The following is a 23,106-nucleotide window of genomic DNA, read 5'->3' as shown; positions in this document are numbered from 1 at the left end:
TTCCGAAGCCCAGGCTCTTTCCACTGAGTCACGCTGTTTCCCATTTTAATAGTAATTTAAATTTTTTAATTTTAATATTTTTTAAAAAAAACTTTAAAAATTTTAATTTTAATATTAGAATTTCTCGTTTAAATAGTTTAAATAAAAACTATTTAAAGCCGGGGTCTCCTGACTTCCAGGCCCCGTAATCAATCGATCGATCGGCCGTATTTATGGAGCGTTTAACTAAGGGCAGAATGCCGTACTAAGCGCTTGGGAGAGAACGATTCAGTAGTCAGGAGACGGGATCCGTGACTTCACATGGCTTACAGTCCGCCGTATGCAGAGCCCTGTACTATTTGCTTGGGAGAGGACGGTGCAATAAGAATGATAATAATAAAAATAGTATTTGTTAAGCGCTTACTAGGTGCCAAGCACTGTACTAAGCACTGGAGTAGACACAAGGCCATCGGGTCGTCCCACAGGGGGCTCACGGTCCTCATCCCCGTTTTACGGATGAGGAGTCAACAGGATCGAGCCCCGCCTGAAGAAGCGTCCAGTCTACCGTTGGCAGAGCGCTGTATTGAGCGCTTGGGGGAGGACATTAGAGTCAGTAAGCTCGAGCCCTGCCCTCAAGAGGAATCCGGTCTACTGGGTGCAGAGCACTGTACCGAGCGTTTGGGAGAACAGTAGAGAGAGCAGACACAATCCCCGCCCTCCAGAAATTAATCGACGCGAGGCAGGGAGCTGTATCCGTCGATCGGTGGTATTTATTGAGCATTTGCTACGTGCAGAGCACTGTACTGAACACCTGGGAACGTACGATACTAGAGGAGGAGACACGTTCCCCGCCCGCGATGAGCTGACAGTCTAGAGACCGCGTACTGAGCGAGCCCTTGGAGGAGGACGATACAAGCGAGGTTCCCGCAGCTGGGGAACGAGGATAATAATGTTGGTATTTTGTTAAGCGCTTACTATGTGCAGAGCACTGTTCTGAGCGCTGGGGTGGATACAGGGTCATCAGGTTGTCCCAAGTGAGGCTCGCAGTTAGTCCCCATTTTCCAGATGAGGTCACTGAGGCCCGGAGAAGCGAAGTGACTCGCCCACAGTCCCACAGCTGACAAGTGGCTGGGCCGGGGTTCGAACCCATGACCTCCGACTCCCAAGCCCGGGCTGTTTCCGCTGAGCCACGCTGCTTCAATATGTTAGGATGATACTAATTAATCCTGGGTACTTGTTAAGCGCTTACTGTGTGCCAAGCACTGTTCTGAGCGCTGGGGGAGGTCCGCGGTAATCAGGCTGGACGCGGTCCCCGTCCCGCCTGGGGTCTTTATCCCCACTGTACAGATGAGGGAACCGAGGCACAGATGACCCAGCGGTCCGGAGAAGCAGCACGGCCTAGTGGGCGGATCCCGGGCCCGGGAGTCAGAAGGACCTGCGTTCCAACCCCACCCGTCTGCCGGGTGACCTCGAGCGGGTCACCGCGCTTCTCCGGGCCTCGGTGGCCCTCCTCTGGAAAATGGGGCCGAAGGCCGTGGGCCCCACGCGGGACAGGCACCGCGCCCGACCCGATGTGCTCGTTTCCACATCGGCGCCTCGGCGGTGAGTGTTTAGCACCTGCGTCAGAAGAAACCCAAACCAACGGTAGGCCCGAGGCGGAGGCGGAATCAGGACCCGGGTCCCGCGGAAGGCTCTTCCGTTCGCTCGCTCATTCGGTGGCATGGACCGAGCGCTCACCGTGCGCGGGGCACCGTCCTAAGCGCTTGGGCCAGCGGACCCAGCCCCCTTCCCCCCCCAAGGGGGTCCGGGTCCGGAGGGGGAGAAGGTTCTAGAGGCAGGCGCAGTGCTGAGCCAGCATGTTGGGGACGGTCTCGTACTTGAAGGAGTCCCCCCCATCCGAGGTGGTGCGGACCCTCAGGGCCCTCATGGTGCCGGGCAGGGCGGCGCAGCAGGCCCGGACCCCCGGGGGCCGGGGCAGGGGGACGGGGGCCGGGCCCGGGTCCTCCCCGCAGTCACCATGGCAGTAGTGGAAGAGGAAGCTGGCCGGGTGGACGATCCACCTGTCCCAGCCCAGCTCCTCGAAGGAGATGTTGAGGGAGGCCCTGCGACACCGGGGGTGGGCGGTGGGCTCCTCCGGCCGCAGCTGCAGGAGGTCCGGCGGCCCTCGGGGGTGAGGCGACCGCCGGGCCCTCTCCGCTCCCCCGGCCGCCGGCCCGGCCTCGGAAGGGCCCCGGGCCCGGGTGTGGGCCGTGAGGAAGGGCGAGGTGTCCGGCCCGGACGGGCGGGGACAGGCCGGGCAGCGCAGGAGGAGGACGAGGGCGGGGCGGCTCAGGAGGGAGAGCGAGGGGGCGGCCAGGCGGAGCACGGCCCAGTCCGGGCCGGCCGGGCCCGGGGACGCGAGGACCGGCTCCGGCTCCCCGGCCGGGGACGGGGTCAGCAGGGTGGCGGGGGCCGAGGCGTTGGCCTCCCCCGGGCCGCCCCCTCGGGGACCCGTGTAGAACCAGAGTTCGGCCGCGGTGGGCCGGCGGCGGCGCGTGTAGTGGGACGGGCGGAACACGTAGGCGAGGAGGCCGTCGGGCCCCGGGTTGGCTCCACCGGACTCCGGCTCCTCGCGGCAGTCCACGCCTGCGGAGGACACGGGGATCGCTCGGTCACCCCTCGCTCCTATCGACTGAGCGCTCCCCGGATGCGGACCGCTAGGTTCGGCGCACGGGAGGGTCCCACCCCACCGAATCAGCCGTGGCCTTCCCTGCCCGGATCGTTCTTTCAATCGCATCCGTCGAGCGCTTACCGTGCGCGGACCATCGGATAAACGCTTGGGGGAGAACGACTGAACGGTGGACCGACACCTTCCCTGCCCGCAACGAGCGATGGGTCTAGATTCATTCGTTCCTTGGATCGATTTGGTTGAGCGCTCACCGGCTGCAGAGCGCTGTACTAAGCACTTGGGAGAGGACAGCGGAACAACGGACGGACACGTTCCCTGCCCGCAACGAGCTCACCGTGTGCGGGGTGCGGTACGAAGCGCTTGGGAGAGGACGATAGAACGATAAACGGACGCGTCCTTCCAGGCTCAAAGATGCTACGCTGACCGATGGGGAGTGACCCCTTCCCCCGCCCTCCGGGGGTCCCACGGCAAACCGCCCCCCCCCGGCCTCCCCCTTCCTCACCTGGGGCCGGGAAGAGAATGATCTGAGACAAATCCTCCCCCTGGCCCTCCCGGGGACCGGGATCGTGGCGGCGGGTCCGGGTTCGAGCCCGGGCCTGGTCGTCCCCGGCGTCCCCGGGGTCCGCGGACCCCATCCCCTCCAGCAGCAGGGTCCGCACTTTGGCCAGGACCAGCTCCCGGTCCTCCTCTGGGCCCGGGCAGCCGAGCCCGACCCCCAGGGACCAGAGGAGGAGGGCCGGCGGAAGCAGCGACGCGCAGGGTCCGGCCATGGTTGCGGAGAGCGGGTCCCCGTGCCACCGTCCGATCGCGTCCGCTGGCCGGTCCGCTGACCGAAGAGGTCTCCTTGCCCCGTCTTCTATCTCCGCCCGCCCCTCCTCCCCGCCCCCGTTCTTTCCCACGCCACCCCCCGCCGCCTGGCACCGACCGACGTCTCTCCGGGATGCGCGAGGCGGCGACCTTGAACTGGGACGACAACTCCCACCTGGCGTGTTGGGGAGGCAGTCGGGCAGGCGATACTTACTGAGCGCTTGCTGCGGGCAGAGCCCTCGACTGAACTCTTGGGAGAGGACGATACCACAATAAACACTGGGGAAGCAGCGTGGCTCAGTGGAAAGAGCCCGGGCTTGGGAGTCAGAGGTCGTGGGTTCGACTCCCGGCTCTGCCCCTTGTCAGCTGTGGGACCGTGGGCGGGTCACTTCACTTCTCTGGGCCTCAGTTACCTCATCCGTAAAATGGGGATTAACTGTGAGCCTCACGGGGGACGACCCGATGACCCTGTATCTCCCCCAGCGCTTAGAACGGTGCTCTGCACATAGTAAGCGCTTAACCAATACCAACGTTATTAAACATTACCAACAAATACCGACGTTATTATTAAACAGCCACGGTCCCGGCCCACGATGAGCTGGCAGTCTAGAGGCACCATATTCCTAATTTATTTATTTCTATTAATGTCCGTCTAGAGAGAGACAGACATTACGAGAAATAAATAAATCACCGATATGGACATAAGCGGGTGCGGGGATGGGACCGGGGAGGAAGAAAGGGAGCGAGTCGGGGCGACGCCGAAGGGAGCGGGAGGAGAGGAGAGGAGGCCTTAGTCGGGAAGGCCTCTTGGAGGAGGTGGGACTTCGATAAGCCTTCGAAGAAGGGCAAGTCTGGATTCTAGTCTGTAAACTCATTTGGGGAAGAAGCCCTGTCTACCAACTCTGTTGTAATGACCTCTCCAAATAATAACAATAATAATAATGATGATGACGATGATGCTGGTATCTGTGAAGCACTTGCTAGGTGCCGAACACTGTTCTAAGCACTGGGGGAGATAAAAGTTGATCAGGTTGGACCCAGTCGCTCTCCCACATGGGGCTCACATCCCCATTTGTACAGAAGAGGCACAGAGAAATTAAATAATAATAATAACATATGGTATTTGTTAAGCACTAACTTGGTGCCAAGCACTGTAATAATAATAATGATGATGACGATGACGGTATTTGTTAAGCGCTTACTAGGTGCCAAGCAATGTTCAAAATGCCGGGGTAGATACCGTCATCAGGTTGACCCACTTGGGGCTCACAGTCTTAATCCCCATTTTGAAGATGAGTTTAACTGAGGCACAGATAGGTTAAGCGGCTTGCCCAAGGCCAAACCCCGGACGAGTGGAAGAGCTGGGATTAGAACTCATTTCCTCTGACTCCCAAGCCCGGGCTCTTTCCACTAAGCCACACTGCGCTGGGGTTGGTGCAAGTAAATCGGGTTGGGCTCGGTCCCTGTCCCACGTGGGGCTCACAGTCTCCATCCCCGTTTTCCAGATGGGGTCACTGAGTCACCGAGAAGTAAAGTGACCTGCCCAAAATCACACAGCAGACAAGTGGCGGAGCTGGAATTAGAACTCGTGTCCTCCTGACTCCCAGGCCTGTGCTCTATCCACTATGTCACGCTGGGCAGAGCACTGGACTAAATGCTTGGGAGAGTAATGATAATAATCATTACGGTACTTTTTAGGCGCTTACTCTGTGCCAAGCACTGTTCTAAGCACTGGGGTAGGTATAAATTGATCAGATTGGACACAGTCTCTGTCCCACATGGGGCTCACATCCCCGTGGGCAAGTCACTTAACTTCTCTGGGCCTCAGTTACCTCATCTGTAAAATGGGGATTAACTGTGAGCCTCACGTGGGACAACCTGATTACCAGGTATCTACGCCAGCGCTTAGAACAGTGGTCGGCATATAGTAAGCGCTTAACAAATACCAACATTATTAATCCCCATTTTTTAAGGATGAGGCCACTGAGGCACACAGGTGTTCAGTAATAATGATAATATAATAATAATGATAAATGGTATTTGATGATGATGGCATTTGTTAAGCACTTACTATGTGCCAAACACTGTTCTAAGCGCTGGGGGGGATACAAGGTCATCAGGTTGTCCCCCGTGGGGCTCCCAGTCTTCATCCCCATTTTCCAGACGAGGTCACTGAGGCCCAGAGAATAATAATAACAATGATAATGATGGCACTTGTTAAGCGCTTACTATATGCCAAGCACTGTTCTAAGCGCTGGGGGGGGGATACAAGATCTTCAAGTTGTCCCACATGGGGCTAACAGTCTTAATCCCCATTTTACAGATGACGGGAACTGAGGCACAGAGAAGCTAAGCGACTTGCCCAAAGTCACACAGCTGACAGGTGGCGGAGCCGGGATTAGAACCCACGACCTCTGACTCCCAAGCCCGGACTCTTTCCACTGCTCCACGCTGCTCCTCTCATTTGTTAAGCCCCCTCTCAGGATGGGTCCTGGGGAGTTTCTAGTCACCCACCCGTCTCGGCTAAGGGAGGGAGAGTCAGGCGGAGGCCCGTCCGTGCCTCTCCTAGCTCGGCCAGTGGCTAGCGAGCGGCCCGGGAGTCGAGGGCCGAGACTCAAGTTGGCAGCGCGGAAAGAAGGCGACGGTCAACCACTTCCCGATTTTTCCCAAGAAAACTCTGTGGATCCACTCCCGGAACGATGGCAGATGGAGAGCGGGGCCTTTCGGGAGAGATGTGTCCGTGGCGTCGCTACGGATCGGAGACGACTCGACGGCGTAAGGCAAGATTTGTTAAGCGGTTGCTCTGAACCAGGCACCGTACCAAATTCTGGGATCAGCGTGGCTCAGTGGCAAAAGCCCGGGCTTGGGAGTCAGAGGTCATGGGTACAAATCCCGGCTCTGCCACTTGTCAGCTGGGTGACTGTGGGCGAGTCGCTTAACTTCTCTGGGCCTCAGTTCCCTCATCTGTAAAATGGGGATGAAGACCGTGAGCCCCACGTGGGGCAAACTGATTACTCTGTATCTCCCCCTTAGAACAGTGCTCGGCACATAGTAAGCGCTTAACAAATACCAACATTATTATTATTATTATTATTATTATTATTCTTATCAGGTTGGACACAGTCCCTTTTCTGCGTGGGGCTCACGGTCATTCATTCATTCCTTTAATCGTATTTTTTGAGCGCTCACCGTGTGCAGAGCGCTGTACTGAGCGCTTGGAATGGACAATTCGGCAACAGAGAGAGACCATCCCTGCCCGACGACGGGCTCACGGTCTAGAGAGGGGGAGGCAGACAACAAAACAAAAGAAGCAGTCAGGCATCGGTACCATCACAATAGATAAATTGAATCTTAAGTTCATTCAGTCATATTTATTGAGCGCTTACTGTGTGCAGAGATATATACCCTTCATTAATAAAATAGAGTAATAAATAATATATACAAATATGCACATGGGCTGTGGGAAGGGGAAGGGGGTAGAGCAGAGGGAGAGAGGAAGGGGAATGGGGAGGAGGGGGAGAGGGAAAGGGAGGGCTCAGTGTGGGAAGGCCTCCCGGAGGAGGTGACCTCTCAGGAGGGCTCGGAAGGGGGGGAAGAGAGTGAGTTTGGCGGCCGTGAGGAGGGAGGGCGTCCGGGACGGCGGCGGGACGGGGGCCGGGGGTCGACGGCGGGACGGGCCAGAAGGAGGCCCGGGGAGGAGGTGAGCGGCGGCAGAGGAGCGCAGTGTGTGGGCTGGGAAGGAGAAGGAGAGAAGGGAAGAGAGGTAGGAGGGGGCCAGGAGATGGGGGGCTTGGAAGCCAACAGTGAGGAGTTTTTGCTTCATGTGGAGGTGGATGGGCAACCACTGGAGGTTTTGGGGGAGGGGAGTGACAGGCCCAGAGCCTTTCTGTAGAAAGGCAATCCGGGCAGCGGAGTGAAGAATAGACTGAAGCGGGGAGAGACAGGAGGATGGGAGATCAGAGAGGAGGCCGATGCGATAATCCAGTCTGGATCTTATGAGAGCTTGTACCAGCAAGGTGCAGTTTGGAAGGAGAGGAAAAGGCGGATCTCGGCGATGTTGTGAAGGTGAGACCGGCAGATGTTGGTGACAGATTGGATGTGTGGGGTGAATGAGAAAGCGGAGTCAGGGACGATGCCAAGGTCACCGGCCCGTGAGACGGGAAGGATGGTGGTGCCGCCCGCGGGGACGGGGAAGTCGGGGAGAGGACGGGGTTTGGGAGGGAAGATGAGGAGCTCAGTCTTCATCCCCAGTAACCGAGGCCCGGAGAAGTGAAGTTACTTGCCCAACATCACGCAACAGTCATGTGGTGAAGCTGGGATTAGAACCCAGGTCTTTCTGACTCCCAGGCCCGGGTTTTATCCACTAAGCGATGTTGCTTCTCCAATATAACAATAAAATGGTACGTTCTCTGCCAACGGTGAGCTTACAGTCTAAAAGGAAGAGACAGAGCCCCTAATATCCTCCCCCCGCCACCACCCTTTCAGGTGGATGTCTCTCGGGCTGGATGTTTTTGAGAAAAGCAGCGTGGTCTAGTGGCTAGGGCCTGGGAGTCAGAAGGACCTGGGTTCCAGTCCCGGCTTCGCCATTTGTCTGCTGCGTGACCTCGGGCAAGTCGCTTTACTTCTCTTTTCTTCACTTATCCCCATTTTACAGGTGAGGTAACTGAGGTACAGAGAAGTGAAGTGACTTGCCCCAGGTCACACAGCAGATGAGTGGAGGAGCCGGGATTAGAATCCAGGTCCTTCTGACTCCCAGGCCCGGGCTCTACCCACTAGGCCATATTTACTAGGAGTCAAGCACTGTCCTAAACTCTGGGATAGATCCAAATTAATGGGGATCGGTCACAGTTTTATTCCCTGCTTCGGAGGCTGAGGGAGTGGGATGGCTTTTTTTTATTTTCGGGCCTATATCCTTTTGCTGTCAGCGTGGTGTAGTGGAAAGATCCCGGGTCCGGGAGTCAAAAGATCATGGGTTCTAATCCCGCCTCCGCCGCTTGTCTGCTGTGTGACCTTGGGCAAGTCCCTTCTCTGGGCCTCAGTTCCCTCATCTGGAAAATGAGGATTGAGACTGTGAGAACGGGACCGTGTCCACCCCGATACGCCTGTTCCATCCCAGCGCTTAGTACGGCACCCGGCCGAGAGCAAGCGCTGGCCACGTACGCCACAATTATTATTATTCGCAAATTCCGCAATCGTTACTCTTCGTCTTTTGCCGTCCCGGTTCCTCCTTGCCTCTTTTCTCCGGCCGCTCCGTGGAACATTTCCTCCCGGCTCCTCGTCCCCGCTTTCGTCCCTGGCCCCTCTCCTATCTCATTCCTCCCGGGTGACCCTCTCCCACCCTGTCTGGCCTCTCCCACCCCCCTCCTCCTCCTCTCGCTGGCCTCCTACGCGCCCCCCGCCCCGCGTCCTCGTCCCCAGAGGAGCCAGCCGGGCCCGGGGCCGAGGCCTTGAGGCCTATCTTTGACGCGTTGCCCTCGTCTGCAGCCCTGAACGGTATCTCCCTGGAATGCTGGGGACGGGGGGCAGGGGAAGGGAGGGCGGCTGGAGGCCCTCCCCCGGCTCCACACGGCCCCCCACCCGACCCCTGTTCTCAAAAAATAATAACCTAAAAGTGTCAGAGTGAAGATCGGCAATTCCGATCATAGGGTTCGATAACCCCAGGTGGTGATATTCATTCATTCGGTAGTATTTATCGAGCGCTTACTATAGGCAGAGCGCTGGCCTACGTGCTTGGAATGTACAATTCGGCAACGGATAGAGACAATTCCTGCCCAATGACGGGCTAGAAAGACTCAGAGACAGGAGTCGGGATAGTGCAGAAAAGGAGGAAAGTGGCTGCAAGTCCGTCCATCCCATTGGGATACAAGTGGCGGGGGGCTCCGAACCCCTGAATTTCTGCGTCTTTTATTGAGCCATGCCATGCCTCCGGGTTACATTTATTAGTTCGGGTGAGAAACTTCCATTCTCCCCCTCCCCGTTCTTTGTTCAACTTGAGTGGCCAATCCGGGGGTCAATGTGTCAGGTTTTTCCTTATTTGGTTATCTTTCTTATCTGGGGGTCCCCGGTTTCACAAACTGGAGGGGATCATAAAATGGAGGGAAGTCCTGGAGTCACTAAAATGGAGTCACTCTTGTCCTCTCAGTTCTGTTCCATGGGTCTGGCTGCCGGGTCGGTCCGTTCTTATGGACAACGCCCCCTCTATCCGCATCCCCCATTCCTCCCACCCACGTTAGAACAGAGGCCTGGTCCCCGTCACTTCTTTATTCCTATTAATGTCCATCTCCCGCTCCAGACTGTAAACTCCACAATGAGTCTCCCCGTCTTCAAAGCCTTATTGAAAGCCCATCTCCTCCAAGAAGCCTTCCCTGACTGCGCCCTCCTGTCCTCTTTTCTCCCGCTCCCTTCTGAGTCGCCCCGACTCGCTCCCTTTCTTCATCCCCCTCCCAGCCCCGCACGGCTCATGTCCACCTCCCTCGTTTATTTCTTTCTATTCACATCTGTCTCCCCGTCTAGACCGTCAGCTCGTTGTGGGCGGGGCGGGTGTCTGTTTATTATTCTGTCATACTCTCCCAAGTGCTTAGTCCAGTGCTCTGCACACAGTAGATGCTCAACACATATGATTGAATAAATGAATGAATGAATAAAGTCACAAGCGCTCAATGTGAGCTGGTTGTGGGCAGGGATTGTCTCTCTTTATTGCTGTATTGTGCTTTCCCGAGGGCTCAATACAGCGCTCTGCACACAGTAAGCGCTCAATAAATACAATGAATGATTGAATATAGTTGAATGAATGAATGAATGAATGAATGAATGAACAACCCAGGTCCTTTTGAGTCCCAGGCCCGCGCTCTATCCATTAAGCCACACTGCTTCTCATTCATTCATTCGTTCTTTCAATGGGATTTATTGAGCACCTATGTCGTTCAAAGAACTGTACTAAGCGCTTGGGAGAGGACAATAGAACAGTAAACTGACACATTCCCTGGCCACAACATGGGCAATAATTGCCTGAATTAATAGTAATAATAATAATAGTACTTGTTAAGCGCCTACTATGTGCCAGGCACTGTTCTAAGCACTGGGGCAGTCACAAGATGATCAGGCTGTCCCACATGGGGCTCACAGTCTTCATCCCCATTTTCCAGATGAGGGAACTGAGGCCCGGAGAAGTGAAGCGCCTTGCCCAAGGTCACCCAGCAGCCCAGCGGGGGAGCCGGGATTAGAACCGACGTCCTCTGACTCCCAGGCCCGGGCTCTCTCCGCTAAAGCCGCGCTGCTTCTCTACTGTCCTCTCCCAAGGGCTTAGCCCAGTGCTCGGCCCAAAGTTAGCGCTCAATAAATACGGTTGAAGGAATGAAAGGGCAAGAGCTTGGCCCCCAAGTAGCCGTGTCTCCCCTTCCCCCTACCCCCCGCCGGACGCAACAGCTGCTCTCCGGCGGCCGGGGTCAGGGCCCTGTTGTGGCCGGGGGGTCGGCTCTCCCCGCTCTAAAATTAGCCGGCCGGCTCCCTTATCGCCCAGCCGTGTCATCAGAGGGTATTTTGGGGCTGGCAGCTGTGGGCACCCGGGACTCTCCACCCCCAGAAGGGGCCCCGCAAGGGCCCGCTGGACGGCGGGGGCGAACCGTGGCCCGGGAGGCCGAGGTCCACCTCCGGCTGTGCCCGGCAGACACAGGGCCCCGTCCACCCCCCGGGAGCCGGGTGCCAGCCCGGGGCTCCAGACGAGGAGAGAGGCTCTTGGTGAGTGAGGGGATTAGAGGAGCAGGGGGCAAGTGGGAGGGGGACGGACGGACGGGGGGGTCCTTTGCGTCCACGGCCCGCAATCCGGTCAGTCAGTCAGTCCGACGTACTTATCGAGCGCTTACTGGGTGCAGAGAACTGGACTAAGCTCTTGGGATAAACAACAATTCGGGGAATGGAGGTCACCCAGGTCCCGAAGGCCGAGGGAGAGCCCTTTCTTCCCCCTCACCCCACCCCACCTTCCTCTTTCCTCCAAATCCTCTCTTCAGCAACCCAGTTCAGCTGTCTTCTCCCGCCACCGCCCTCTTTTTTATGGTATTTGTTAAGCGCTTACTATGCGCCGGACACTGTTCTAAGCGCCAGGGTGGAGACAAGCTCATCAGGTTGGACACAGTCCCTGTCCCACGTGGGCCTCACTGTTTCAATCCCCAATTTGCAGCAGAGGGAACCGAGGCTCAGAGAAGCGAAATGACACGCTTAAGGTCACTCACTCGTATCTGTTGAGCGCTTATTGTGTGATAAGCACTGTACTAAGCACTGGACACCGTCAAAGGGCAGAGGAGTGGCGGAAACAGGATAAGAACCCAGGTTCCCCTGCCTCCCGGGACGGGGGTGTATCCCCTTACCCCCAGCCCCGTTTCCCTGCTCCTGGAGGTCTGCCTCACTTTCCCCCTCTGTGTACCTCTGACCCCACCCCCAGAGCGTTTAGGTCCATTTAAATCCTACTATTCCCTCAATCCGTAATCTGATTTAAAGTCTGTCTCCCCTGTACACTGCAAGCTCCTCATGGGTCAGGATCACGCCTACCCACTCTATCAATCAGCCAGTGCTATTTATTGAGCACTTACTGTGTGCAGAGCACTGAACTGAACGCTTGGGAGAGTACAGTGTAACAGAATTGATGGACATGTTCCCTACCCACAAGAAGCTGACAGTCTAGAGGGGGAAACAGACATCAATATCAACATATAAATGACGGATGTGGACGTAAGTGCCGTGGGGCTGAGGGAGGGGGTAATAAAGGGGGTAAATCCAAGAGAAAGGGTGAGGGGAAAAGGAGCGGGAGAAGAGGAAATGAGGATTAAGTCGGGGAAGGCTTCTTGGGGGAGATGGGCCTTCGCTAAGGCCTTGAAGGTGGGGAGGCCTTGAAGTTGTATTGTAATAATAATAATAATGATGGTCTTTCATAATAATAATAATAATGTTGGTATTTGTTAAGCGCTTACTATGTGCAGAGCACTGTTCTAAGCGCTGGGGGAGATCCAGTGGAATCAGGTTGTCCCACGTGAGGCTCACAGTTAATCCCCATTTGACAGAGGAGGTAACTGAGGCCCAGAGAAGTGAAGTGACTCGCCCACAGTCACCCAGCTGCCAAGTGGCAGAGCCGGGATTCGAACCTATGACCTCTGGCTCCCAAGCCCGGGCTCTTTCCACTGAGCCACGCTGTCTTTGTTAAGTGCTTACTATGTGCCAAGCACTGTCAAGTGCCGGGGGAGATACACGGTCATCAGGTTGTCCCACATGGGGCTCAGAGTCTTCATCCCCATTTTACAGATGAGGTCACTGAGGCACAGGGAAGTTAGGTGACTTGTCCAAGGTCACACAGCAGACAAGCGGCGGAGCCGGAATTAGACCCCATGACATCTGACTCCCAAGCCCGGGCTCTTTCAACTGAGCCACACTGCTTCGTGCTTAGTACGGTGCTCTGCACACAGTAGGTGCTCAGTAAATACTATTTATGGATTGACTAGTTGTCTTTCCCTCCTGTCCCCCTCCTCTGCATCCTCTTCCTCCTTCAGTCCCCTGAGTCTGACCGTCTCTCCCTCTGACCTGCGCTCTCTGTCTCTATCTTTGTCTCTTTCTCTCTCGCTCTGTCTCAAATAATAATAACTGTGGTATTTGTTAAGCACCTCCTGTGTGCCAGTCATTCAATAGTATTTATCGAGCGCTTACTATGTGCAGAGCACTGTACTAAGCGCTTGGAATGTACAAATCGGCGACAGATAGAGACAGTCCCTGCTCTTTGACGGGCTTTCACTGTACTAAGCGCTGGAGTGGATCCAAACAAATCGGGTTGGACCCAGTCCCCGACCCACGTGGGGTTCATTCATTGAGTCATTCATTCCATCGTATTTATTGAGCACTTACTGTGTGCAGAGCCCTGTACTAAGCGCTTGGAATGTACAATTGGGCAACAGAGAGAGACCGTCCCTGCCCAACGATGGGTTCACAGTCTAGAAGGGGGAGACGGAAAGCAAAACAAAACAAGTAGTCAGGCTTCAATCCCATCAAGATAAATAGAACCAGAGATATATGCACATCATTAATAAAATAGAGTAATAAATAATATATACAAATATAGACAAGAGCTGTGGGGAAGGGAAGGGGGAGGAGAAGAGGGAAAGGGAGGGCTCAGTGTGGGAAGGCCTCCCGGAGGAGGTGAGCTCTCAGGAGGGCTTTGAAGAGGGGAAGAGAGTTAGTTTGGCGGAGGTGAGGAGGGAGGGCGTCCCGGGACGGCGGGAGGACGGGGGCCGGGGGTCGACGGCGGGATAGGTGAGAACGGGGGACGGCGAGGAGGTGGGCGGCGGAGGAGCGGAGCGTGCGGGGTGGGCGGTGGAAAGAGAGAAGGGAGGACAGGTAGGAGGGGGCGAGGGGATGGGGAGCTTTAAAGCCGATGGTGAGGAGTTTTTGTTTCGTGCCAAGGTGGACAGGCAACCACTGGAGGTTTTTGAGGAGGGGAGTGAGAGGCCCAGAGGGTTTCTGTAGGAAGATGATCCGGGCAGCGGAATGAAGTATGGACCGGAGTGGGGAGAGACGGGAGGATGGGAGATCGGAGAGGAGGCTGACGCAGTCATCCAGTTGGGATATTAAGAGAGATTGGACCAGCAAAGCAGCAGTTGGGATGGAGAGGAAAGGGCGGATCTTGGCGATGTCGTGAATTCAATAGTATTTATTGAGCGCTTACTATGTGCAGAGCACTGTACTAAGCGCTTGGGACGAACAAGTCGGCAACAGATAGAGACGGTCCCTGCCGTTTGACGGGGGAGATGGACAGACGAGAACAATGGCAATAAATAGAGTCGAGGGGAAGAGCGTCTCGTAAAAACCGATGGCGACTAAATAGAATCGAGGCGATGTACAATTCATTAACAAAATAAATAGGGTGACGGAAATATAGACAGTCGAGCGGACGAGTACGGTGCCGTGGGGAGGGGAAGGGAGAGGTGGAGGAGCGGAGGGAAAAGGGGAAAAAGAGGGTTTAGCTGCGGAGAGGTGAAGGGGGGGTGGCAGAGGGAGTAGAGGGAGAAGAGGAGCTCAGTCCGGGAACGCCTCTCGGAGGAGGTGAGTTTTAAGTAGGGTTTCGAAGAGGGAAAGAGAATCGGTTCGGCGGAGGCGAGGAGGGAGGGCGTCCCGGGACCGCGGGAGGACGCGGCCCGGGGGTCGACGGCGGGACGGGCGAGACCGGGGGACGGCGGGGAGGCGGGCGGCGGAGGAGCGGAGCGTGCGGGGTGGGCGGTAGAGAGAGAGAAGGGAGGAGAGGTAGGAAGGGGCGAGGTGACGGAGAGCCTCGAAGCCTAGAGTGAGGAGTTTCTGTTTGGAGCGGAGGTTGATAGGCAACCACTGGAGGTGAAGGTGGAGGTGAAGGTGAAGGTGAAGGTGAGAGTGGCGGGTTTTGGCGTCGGATCGGATGTGTGGGGTGAATGAGAGAGCGGAGTCGAGGATGACACCGAGGTCGCGGGCCTGTGAGACGGACACGGTCTCAATCTCTGCCTCCCTGTCTCTGTCTCTCTGTTTCTGGGTGGCAGGGCTGCGGATGAGGATGGAGGGGCTGAGAGGGGCCCCCCGCTTCCTGAGCTTCCCCAAGCCGGTCCAGGTGGAGGACGGGGCCGACGCCATCCTGCAGTGCCGCCTGGCGGGGTCCCCGCCCCCCACCGTCACCTGGGAGAAGGACGGGAGGCCGCTGGAGGCCTCGGAGCGGCTGTGGCCCCGGGCCGCGGGGGCCCAGTGCGGCCTGCTGGTGCGGGGGGCCCGGCCCGGAGACGCCGGCCTCTACGTCTGCCGGGCCCGCAACCCCACCGGAGAGGCCTTCGCCGCCGCCTCCCTCTCTGTCCGGGATCCTGGGACCGAGGGCCCCGCTCCTTCCCGGGATCCCTCGCTCACGGCCCCTAACCCGTCCCAGAACCCCTCGCTCACAGCCCCCGGTCCTTCCCAGACCCCCTCGCCCGAGGCTTCTGCTCCCTCCCAAGTTGCCTCGTTCCCAACCTCTGGTCTGCCCCAGGACCCCTCGCTCGTGGCCCCGGGTCCCTCTCTTGATCCCTTGCTCCCAGCCCCCTGTCTCCCCCAGGACCCCTCACTCATGACCCCTAACCCCCGCCGGGGACCCTCAGACACATCCGGGCCGCCGGACAGGGTGGAAGCCCTCCCCCATCCCCTTCCTCTCCCTCAGAAGCCCTCCGCCCAGCCACCCGCCCTCCCCCCTCCCCCAGGCCCGAGCCCCCCCACCTTCCTCCGGGCCCCCCGTTCCCAGAGCGTGATGCGGGGTGCGGAGGTGGTCCTGTCCTGTCAGGTGCGGGGGCCGCCGGGGGTCCGGCTCCACTGGGAGAAGGATGGGCAGCCCCTGGGCCACGTGTGGGAGAGCAGCCACTTCACCCTGACCCAACAGCCGGACGGCTCCCACGCCCTGAGGATCCGGGCGGCCCGGATCCCCGACGCCGGGGTCTACGTCTGCCGGGCCCGGGACCCCCGGGGGGAGGCGGTGGCCGCGGCCCTGCTCCTGGTGGAGCCCCCCGAGGAGGAGGCCTCCCCTCTGCCCCCTCCCAGGCGAAGGCGGAAACCTGGAGGGGCCCAGACGGGGGGTCGACAGGAACCCAAGAATTTCTGGGTGAGCGAGGGGAAACACGCCAAATTCCGCTGCTACGTGACGGGGAAGCCGGCCCCCGAGACCGTGTGGCACCGGGACGGCCGGGCCTTGGCCCCGGGTCGCCGCCATCTTCTCTACCGGGCCCGGGATGGGGGCTTCGTCCTCAAGGTCCTGTACTGCCAGCCGGACGACCGGGGCCTCTACGTCTGCTCCGCCCACAGCGACGCCGGAACGACCCTCAGCGCCGTCCAGTTGAACATCAAAGGTGCCCGGGTCAGGGGGTGGGGCGGGGGGCAAGACTGGATACTAGAGAAGCAGCGTGGTTCAGTGGCAAGAGCCCGGGCTTGGGAGTCAGAGGTCGTGGGTCTAATCCCGGCTCTGCCACTTGACAGCTGTGTGACTGCGGGCAAGTCACTTCACTTCTCTGGGCCTCAGGGACCTCATCTGGAAAACGGGGATGAAGACTGGGAGCCCCACGTGGGACAACCTGATCACCTTCTATCCTTCCCAGCACTTAGAACAGTGCTTTGCGCTTAGTAAATGCTTAACAAATGCCATCGTCATTCGCAGTGGAAAGAGCACGGGCTTTGGAGTCAGGGCTTATGAGTTCGAATCCCAGCTCTGCCACTTGTCAGCTGTGTGACTGTGGGCGAGTCACTTAACTTCTCTGTGCCTCAGTTCCCTCATCTGTAAAATGGGGATTAAGACTGTGAGCCCCACGTGGGACAACCTGATTTCCCTGTGTTTACCCCAGCGCTTAGAACAGTGCTCGGCACATAGTAAGCGCTTAACAAATACCAACATATATATATATATTATTACTAATATTCATTCATTCAACCCTACTCATTGAGCGCTTACCGTGTGCTGAGCACTGTATTAAGTGCTTGGGTGAGGACGATACGACAATTAACGGTTACATTCCCTGCCCACAGTGAGCTTACAGTCTAACTGTGGTATTTGCTAAGCGCTTAGCAGCGTGGCTCAGTGGAAAGAGCGTGGGCTTTGGAGTCAGAGATCATGGGTTCGAATCCCTGCTCTGCCACTTGTCAGCTGTGTGACTTTGGGCCAGTCACTTCACTTCTCTGTGCCTCAGTTCCCTCATCTGTAAAATGGGGATTAAGACTGTGAGCCCCACGTGGGACAACCTGATTCCCTAGTGTCTACCCCAGCGCTTAGAACAGTGCTCTGCACATAGTAAGCGCTTAACAAATACCAACATTATTATTATTATTATTACTATGCGCTGGGGTAGATAGAAGCAAATCGAGTTGGACACAGGCCCTGTTCCACGTGGAGCTCAACGACTCAACCCCCATTTGACAGATGAGGGATCTGAGGCACAGAGAGGTGAAGTAACTTGCCCAAGGTGGGCAGGGATTGTGACGTTCATTGTTGCGCTGTTCTTTCCCAAGCGCTTAGTGCAGTGCTCTGCACACAGTAAGTGCTTAATCAATACAAATGAATGAATAAACGAACAGCAGACAAGTGGCGGAGCCGGGATCAGAACCCATGACCTTCTGTCTCCCAGGCCCGGGCTCAACCCACCAGGCCGTGCTGCTTCTCATTCATTCAGTTGTATTTACTGAGCGTTTACCATATGGAGAGGACTTGATAAAGCATTCGTTCATTCACTCGATCGCATTTATTGAGCCCTGACTGTGTGCAGAGCACTGTCCTAAGCGCTTGGGAGAGGACAATACAACAATGAGCTGACAGAGTAGAAGAGGGGAGGCAGACATGAACAGAAATGAATAAATGAGGGATGCGGACGTAAGAGATGTGGGGCTGGGATGGGGGGGATGAAGAAAGGGAGCGAGGCGGGGTGACGCGGAAGGGGGCGGGAGGAGAGGAAAGGGGGGCGCAGTCAGGGAAGGCCTCTTGGAGGAGGTGGGCCTGCAGTGAGGCTTTGAAGGCGGGGAGAGTCATCGTCTGTGAGATTGGAGGAGGGCGGACGTTCCGGGCCAGAGGCGGGCCGTGGGCCGAGGTCAAAGGTGAGATAGGTGGGACGGAGGCCGAGGGAGCAGGTTGGCATTAGAGGAGCGAAGTGTGCGGGCTGAGCCGGAGGAGGAGACCGGGAGAGGCAGGAGGGGGCCGAGAGGGAGACCACCCACCCCGCCGTCCGACCACCCCGCCCTTCTCCGGTCCCAGAGCCCCGAGTGCGGTTCGCGGTGCCGTTGGAAGACGTGGAGGGGGACGAGCACGGGAGCGCGGTGCTGGAGTGCCAGGTGCCGGCCCCGGGCGAGCCCACGGCCTGGTACCGGGAGGAACGGAGGCTGCAGCCCGGTGCCAAGTACGAGCTGGGCGAGGCGGGCGCCGTGAGGCGCTTGGTCATCCACGACCTGCAGCCCGACGACGACGGCATCTACCTGTGTGAGATGCGGGGCCGCGTCCGCACCGTGGCCGCCGTGACCGTCAAGGGTAAGGAGGGACGGGCGGACGGACGGGCGGACGGAGGGAGGGCCCGCTGGGAGCGGGAGGGTGGCCGTCGGGTAAATCAAGCAGGAAGCAGCGTGGCCTAATAATAATAATGATGATGACGGTATTTGTTAAGCGCTTACTTTGTGCCAGACACTGGACTAAGCGCGGGGGCGGAGACAAGCCAGTCGAATTGGACCCAGTCCCTGTCCCACTTGGGGCTCACGGTCTCCATCCCCATTTTACAGATGAGGAAACTGAGGCCCAGAGAAGCGCAAAGTGACGTGCCCATGGACGCAGAACAGATCAGCGGGGCGGATCCGGGATTAGAACCCACGGCTTTCTGAGTCCCAGGCCCGGGCTCTTTCCACTAAGCCATGCTGCTTCTCTAGTGGAAAGAGCCCGGGCCTGGGAGTCAGAAGGAGCTGGGTTCTAATCCTGGCTTTGCCAACTGTCAGCTGGGTGACCTTGGGCAAGTCACTTGACTTCTCTGGGTCTTGGTTTCCTCAGATGTAAAATGGGGATTCAAACGCCGTTCTCCCTCCTACTTAGACTGTAAGCCCCATGTGGGACAGGGACTGTGTCTGACCTGATAATAATAATAATAGTGATGGTATTTGCTAAGGGATTATTATGTGCCAGGCACTGTACTTAGCCCTGGAGTAGGTACAAGCAAATTAAGTTGGACACAGTCCCTGTTCCATGGGGGTTCATAGTCTCCATCCCCATTTTACAGATGAGGGAACTGAGGCACAGAGAAATAAAGTTACTCGCCCAAGGTCACACAGCAGATAAGTCGCAGAGCCGGGATCAGAACCCGTGACCTTCTGTCTCCCAGGCCCGGGCTCTTTACACTACACTTGATGATAATAATAATAATAATAATGTTGGTATTTGTTAAGTGCTTACTATGTGCCGAGCACTGTTCTAAGCACTGGGGTAGACACAGGGGAATCAGGTTGTCCCACGTGGGGCTCACAGTCTTAATCCCCATTTTACAGATGAGGGAACTGAGGCACCGAGAAGTTAAGTGACTTGCCCAAAGTCACACAGCTGGCAAGTGGCAGAGCCGGGGTTCGAACCCATGACCTCTGACTCCAAAGCCCGTGCTCTTTCCAGTGAGCCACGCTGCTTCTTTGTATCTACCCCAGCGCTTAGTACAGTGCTTGGCACATAGTAAGAGTTTAACAAATTCCATAATGAATGAAAAAGAGGCAGAGTCCCAGAGTGAGGGGAGCAATAGAAGCAGCATGGAAAGACCCTGGGCCTGGGAGTCAGAGGGACCTGGGTTCTAATCCCAGCTCCGCCACTTGTCTGCTGTGAGACCTTGAGCAAGTCACTTCACTTCTCTGGGCCTCCGTTTCCTCAACTGTAAAATATGGATTCGGTACCGGTTCTCCGTGAGCCCGTGTGGGACAGAGACTGTCTGACCTGATTGACTCGTATCTACCCAGCGCTTAGAACAGTGCTTGACACAAAATAAGCACTTAACAAACACCACAATACATAAAAAAAAGCAGGGAAGACCCCCAAGGTGAGGGGAGGATCAGAATAATAATAATAATAATTGTGATATTGGGTAAGCGCTTACTATGTGCCAGGCACTCTGCCAAGCCCCGGGGTGGTTAGAAGCAAATCAGGCTGGATACAGTCCCTGTCCCACGTGGGGGCTCACAGTCTCGATCCCCATCTTACAGCTGAGGAAACCGAGGCACAGAGAAGTGAAGTGACTTGCCCAAGGTTACCCAGCAGACAAGTGATGGGTCTGAGATTAGAACCCATGACCTCCTGACTCCCAGGCCCGGGCTCTAGCCACTACAATTCCCCATTTTACAGATAAAGAAATGGAGGCCCAGAGGAGTGAAATGACTCAACCAAGGTCACCCAGCCGGCAAGCGGCAGAGCGGCGATTGGAACCCTGGCCCTCTGTCGCATGGGCCCGGCAATAATTATTATTATTAATGTTCTGTGGTGACCAGAAGGGCTTGTAAGCGGGGAGGGGGCGAGGGAGACGGTTCAGGCTGGGGGGAAGGAGGAAACTGTGCCCCACCGTGCCGCCCCCTCCCTCAATTTCTCCAGGAACAATCTTGCAGCGGCTGCCCCGGAAGCTCGAGGCGTTGGAGGGGGAGCACGTCGTGTTCTCGGTGAAGACGCGGGAGGCCGAGGCGGGCGGGCTCTGGAGCCGGGACGGGCAGGAGCTGCCCGCCTCCCCCCGCGTCCTGCAGACCCGCTTCGGTCGCACCCACTCCCTGGTGCTGGTCGGGGTCACCGTCCGAGATGCGGGCACCGTCACCTTCAGCCTGGGCGCGTCCCACACCTCTGCCCAGCTCAGGGTCACACGTGAGCTCCACCTGGTTTTACCCCTGATCGATGGGAGAAGGGGAGGTGGGATGGCGGGAAGGAAGGGGAGGAGGGATGGCATGGGAAAAGGGGAAGGGGGATGGTGTGGGAGGAGAGGAGGTAGGATGGCATGGAGAAGGGGAGGACACAGTAAGCGCTCAATAAATGCTTTGAATGAATGAAGAAGAGGAGGAGGGATGGCGTGGGAGAAGGGGAGGTGGGATGGCGTGGGAGAAGGGGAGGAAGGATGGCGTGGGAGAGGGGGAGGAGGGATGGAGTGAAGGAAGGAGAGGTGGGATGGCGTGGGAAAAGTGAAGGTAGGATTGCGTTGGAGAAGGGGAGGAAGGATAGTGTGAAGGAAGGGGAGGTGGGATGGCATGGGAGAAGGGGAGGTGGGATGTCTTGGGGAATACTGGGCCTCTCCACATCCAGGGTGGAGAACCGACCCTGCACTAGCCAGGGGTTGAGGAATACCATCCATCTGGGGCATTTATTGAGCACTTCCTGTGTGTAGAGCACTGTACTAAGCCCTTGGTTCATCACACCAGGAGGAAGGGTGAGGGGCAGGCAGGGGACAACTGGGTGGAGGCGAAGGAGCTGGAGATTGAGGGTGGGCGGAAGCTCAGGGCACGTGGAGGCCCCTCGGGCCTCCCTCCACAACCGGATTCCCCATCTCCCATCGCAGGCGTCCAGCGAGCCCCGCCGGGGTCCCCGCTCTCGGCCGAGCTGAACGCGGGGTCGGGGAACGCAGCCCTGCTGAGCTGGAGGCCCCCAGTGCCCACCCCCGACCCTCCCTGCACCTACCTGCTGGAGTGGCAGGAAGTGGGGACGGAGGCCTGGGTCCCGTGTCTGAAGACGGAGGCGGCCGGAGCGGTGGAGGTGGCCGGAGACGGCGTCCCCCGCGAAGGCCACTACAGCTTCCGCCTCTGGGCGGTCAGCGAGCTCGGACGGAGTCCCCCCGTCGTCTTCCCGGGCTCCGTGCACCTGGGTGAGGCCCCCTCCTCGTCCACGGCCCACCCGCTCTGTCCTCCAGAGCTGGCCCAAGCTCTCCCCGCTGCCCTGTTGGGGGTCCCTGGTCCCCTCTCACCCCTCACATCTTTCCCAGCTCCTCTATTTCTTCCTTCCTTCCTTCCTTCCTGCCTGCCTGCCTGCCTGCCTGCCTTCCTGCCTGCCTTCCTGCCTGCCTTCCTGCCTGCCTTCCTTCCTCCCTTCCTTCCCCTTCCTTTCCTTTCCCTTCCTTCCCCTTCTTTTCCTTTCCCTTCCTTTCCTTTCCTTTCCCTTCCTTCCCTTTCCCTTCCTTCCCCTTCCTTTCCCTTCCTTTCCTTTCCTTCCCCTTCCCTTCCTTTCCTTCCCTTTCCTTTCCTTCCCCTTCCTTCCCCTTTCCTTCCCCTCCTTCCCCTTCCTTCCTTCCCCTTCCTTTCCCTTCCCTTCCCTTCCCCTTCCTTCCCTTCCCTTCCCTTCCCTTCCCTTCCCTTCCCTTCCCTTCCCTTCCCTTCCCTTCCCTTCCCTTCCCTCCCTTCCCTTCCTTCCCCTTCCTTTCCCTTCCTTTCCTTTCCTTCCCCTTCCTTTCCCTTCCTTTCCTTTCCTTTCCTTTCCTTCCCCTTCCTTTCCCTTCCTTTCCTTTCCTTTCCTTTCCTTTCCTTTCCTTTCCTTTCCTTTCCTTTCCTTTCCTTTCCTTTCCTTTCCTTTCCTTTCCTTTCCTTTCCTTTCCTTTCCTTTCCTTCCCTTCCCTTCCCTTCCCTTCCCTTCCTTTCCTTTCCTTTCTTTTCCTTTCCTTCCCCTCCCTTCTCTTCCCTTCCTTTCCCTTCCCTTTCCTTCCCTTCCCTTCCCTTCCCTTTCCTTTCCTTTCCTTTCCTTTCCTTTCCTTTCCTTTCCTTTCCTTTCCTTTCCTTTCCTTCCTTTCCCTTCTTCCTTCTTTCACGCTAGGTAGATACAAGATATTCAGGTGGGACACGGTCCCTGTCCCACATGGGGCAGCGTGGCTCAGTGGAAAGAGCCCAGGCTTGGGAGTCAGAGGTCACCGTTCTAAGCGCTGGGATAGATACAAGCTAATCGGGTCGGAGCCGGTCCCTGTCCCACATAAAGTTCCCAGGCTTAATCCCCGTTTTATCGACGAAGAAACTGAGGCACGGAGAAGCAAAGTGGCTTGCCCAAAGTCCCATCAGCAGACGAGTGGCAGAGAAGCGGCACGGCCTAGTCCGTAGAGTCAGTCGGGCAGTCAGTAGTATTTATTGAGCGCTTACTGTGTGTAGAGCGCTGTATTAAGCGCTTGGGGGAGTCCAATACAACAATACAC

At 57.3% G+C, this 23,106-nt stretch overlaps 2 protein-coding genes across 8 annotated transcripts in view; one reads left to right on the top strand and one right to left on the bottom strand.

Annotated features, from left to right (window-relative positions):
- Positions 1-1,458: 1,458 nt before the first annotated feature.
- On the bottom strand, positions 1,459-3,499 carry INHA (inhibin subunit alpha). The gene is made up of 2 exons (XM_029057769.2): positions 3,150-3,499; positions 1,459-2,604 (listed from the first exon to the last, which is right to left on the bottom strand). Exons 1-2 carry the CDS (start codon positions 3,415-3,417, stop codon positions 1,808-1,810), a joined length of 1,065 nt encoding a protein of 354 aa, XP_028913602.1. The 5' UTR covers positions 3,418-3,499; the 3' UTR covers positions 1,459-1,807.
- A 3,984-nt stretch (positions 3,500-7,483) lies between these two features.
- Positions 7,484-23,106, top strand: part of OBSL1 (obscurin like cytoskeletal adaptor 1) — a 50,470-nt gene continuing 34,847 nt past the window's right edge. For 5 of the 7 annotated variants that reach the window (XM_029073574.1, XM_029073570.1, XM_029073589.1 and 2 more), the window contains exons 1-5: positions 10,936-11,191; positions 14,998-16,317; positions 18,204-18,473; positions 20,550-20,810; positions 21,496-21,798. In XM_029073574.1, the coding sequence (XP_028929407.1) occupies positions 15,006-16,317; positions 18,204-18,473; positions 20,550-20,810; positions 21,496-21,798 (2,146 nt within the window). In that variant the 5' untranslated portion in view covers positions 10,936-11,191; positions 14,998-15,005. Of the gene's footprint in view, positions 7,520-10,935; positions 11,192-14,764; positions 14,849-14,997; positions 16,318-18,203; positions 18,474-20,549; positions 20,811-21,495; positions 21,799-23,106 lie in introns of those variants that run through there. The other 2 variants (XM_029073548.2, XM_029073556.2) reach the window with 2 other exon arrangements.

This window comes from Ornithorhynchus anatinus, chromosome 1 (genome assembly GCF_004115215.2).
Source record: "Ornithorhynchus anatinus isolate Pmale09 chromosome 1, mOrnAna1.pri.v4, whole genome shotgun sequence".
NCBI classification, from domain to species: Eukaryota; Metazoa; Chordata; class Mammalia; order Monotremata; family Ornithorhynchidae; genus Ornithorhynchus; species Ornithorhynchus anatinus.
The sequence above is the reverse complement of the archived record's forward strand: the minus strand, read 5'-3'. Positions and strand labels throughout refer to the sequence as shown.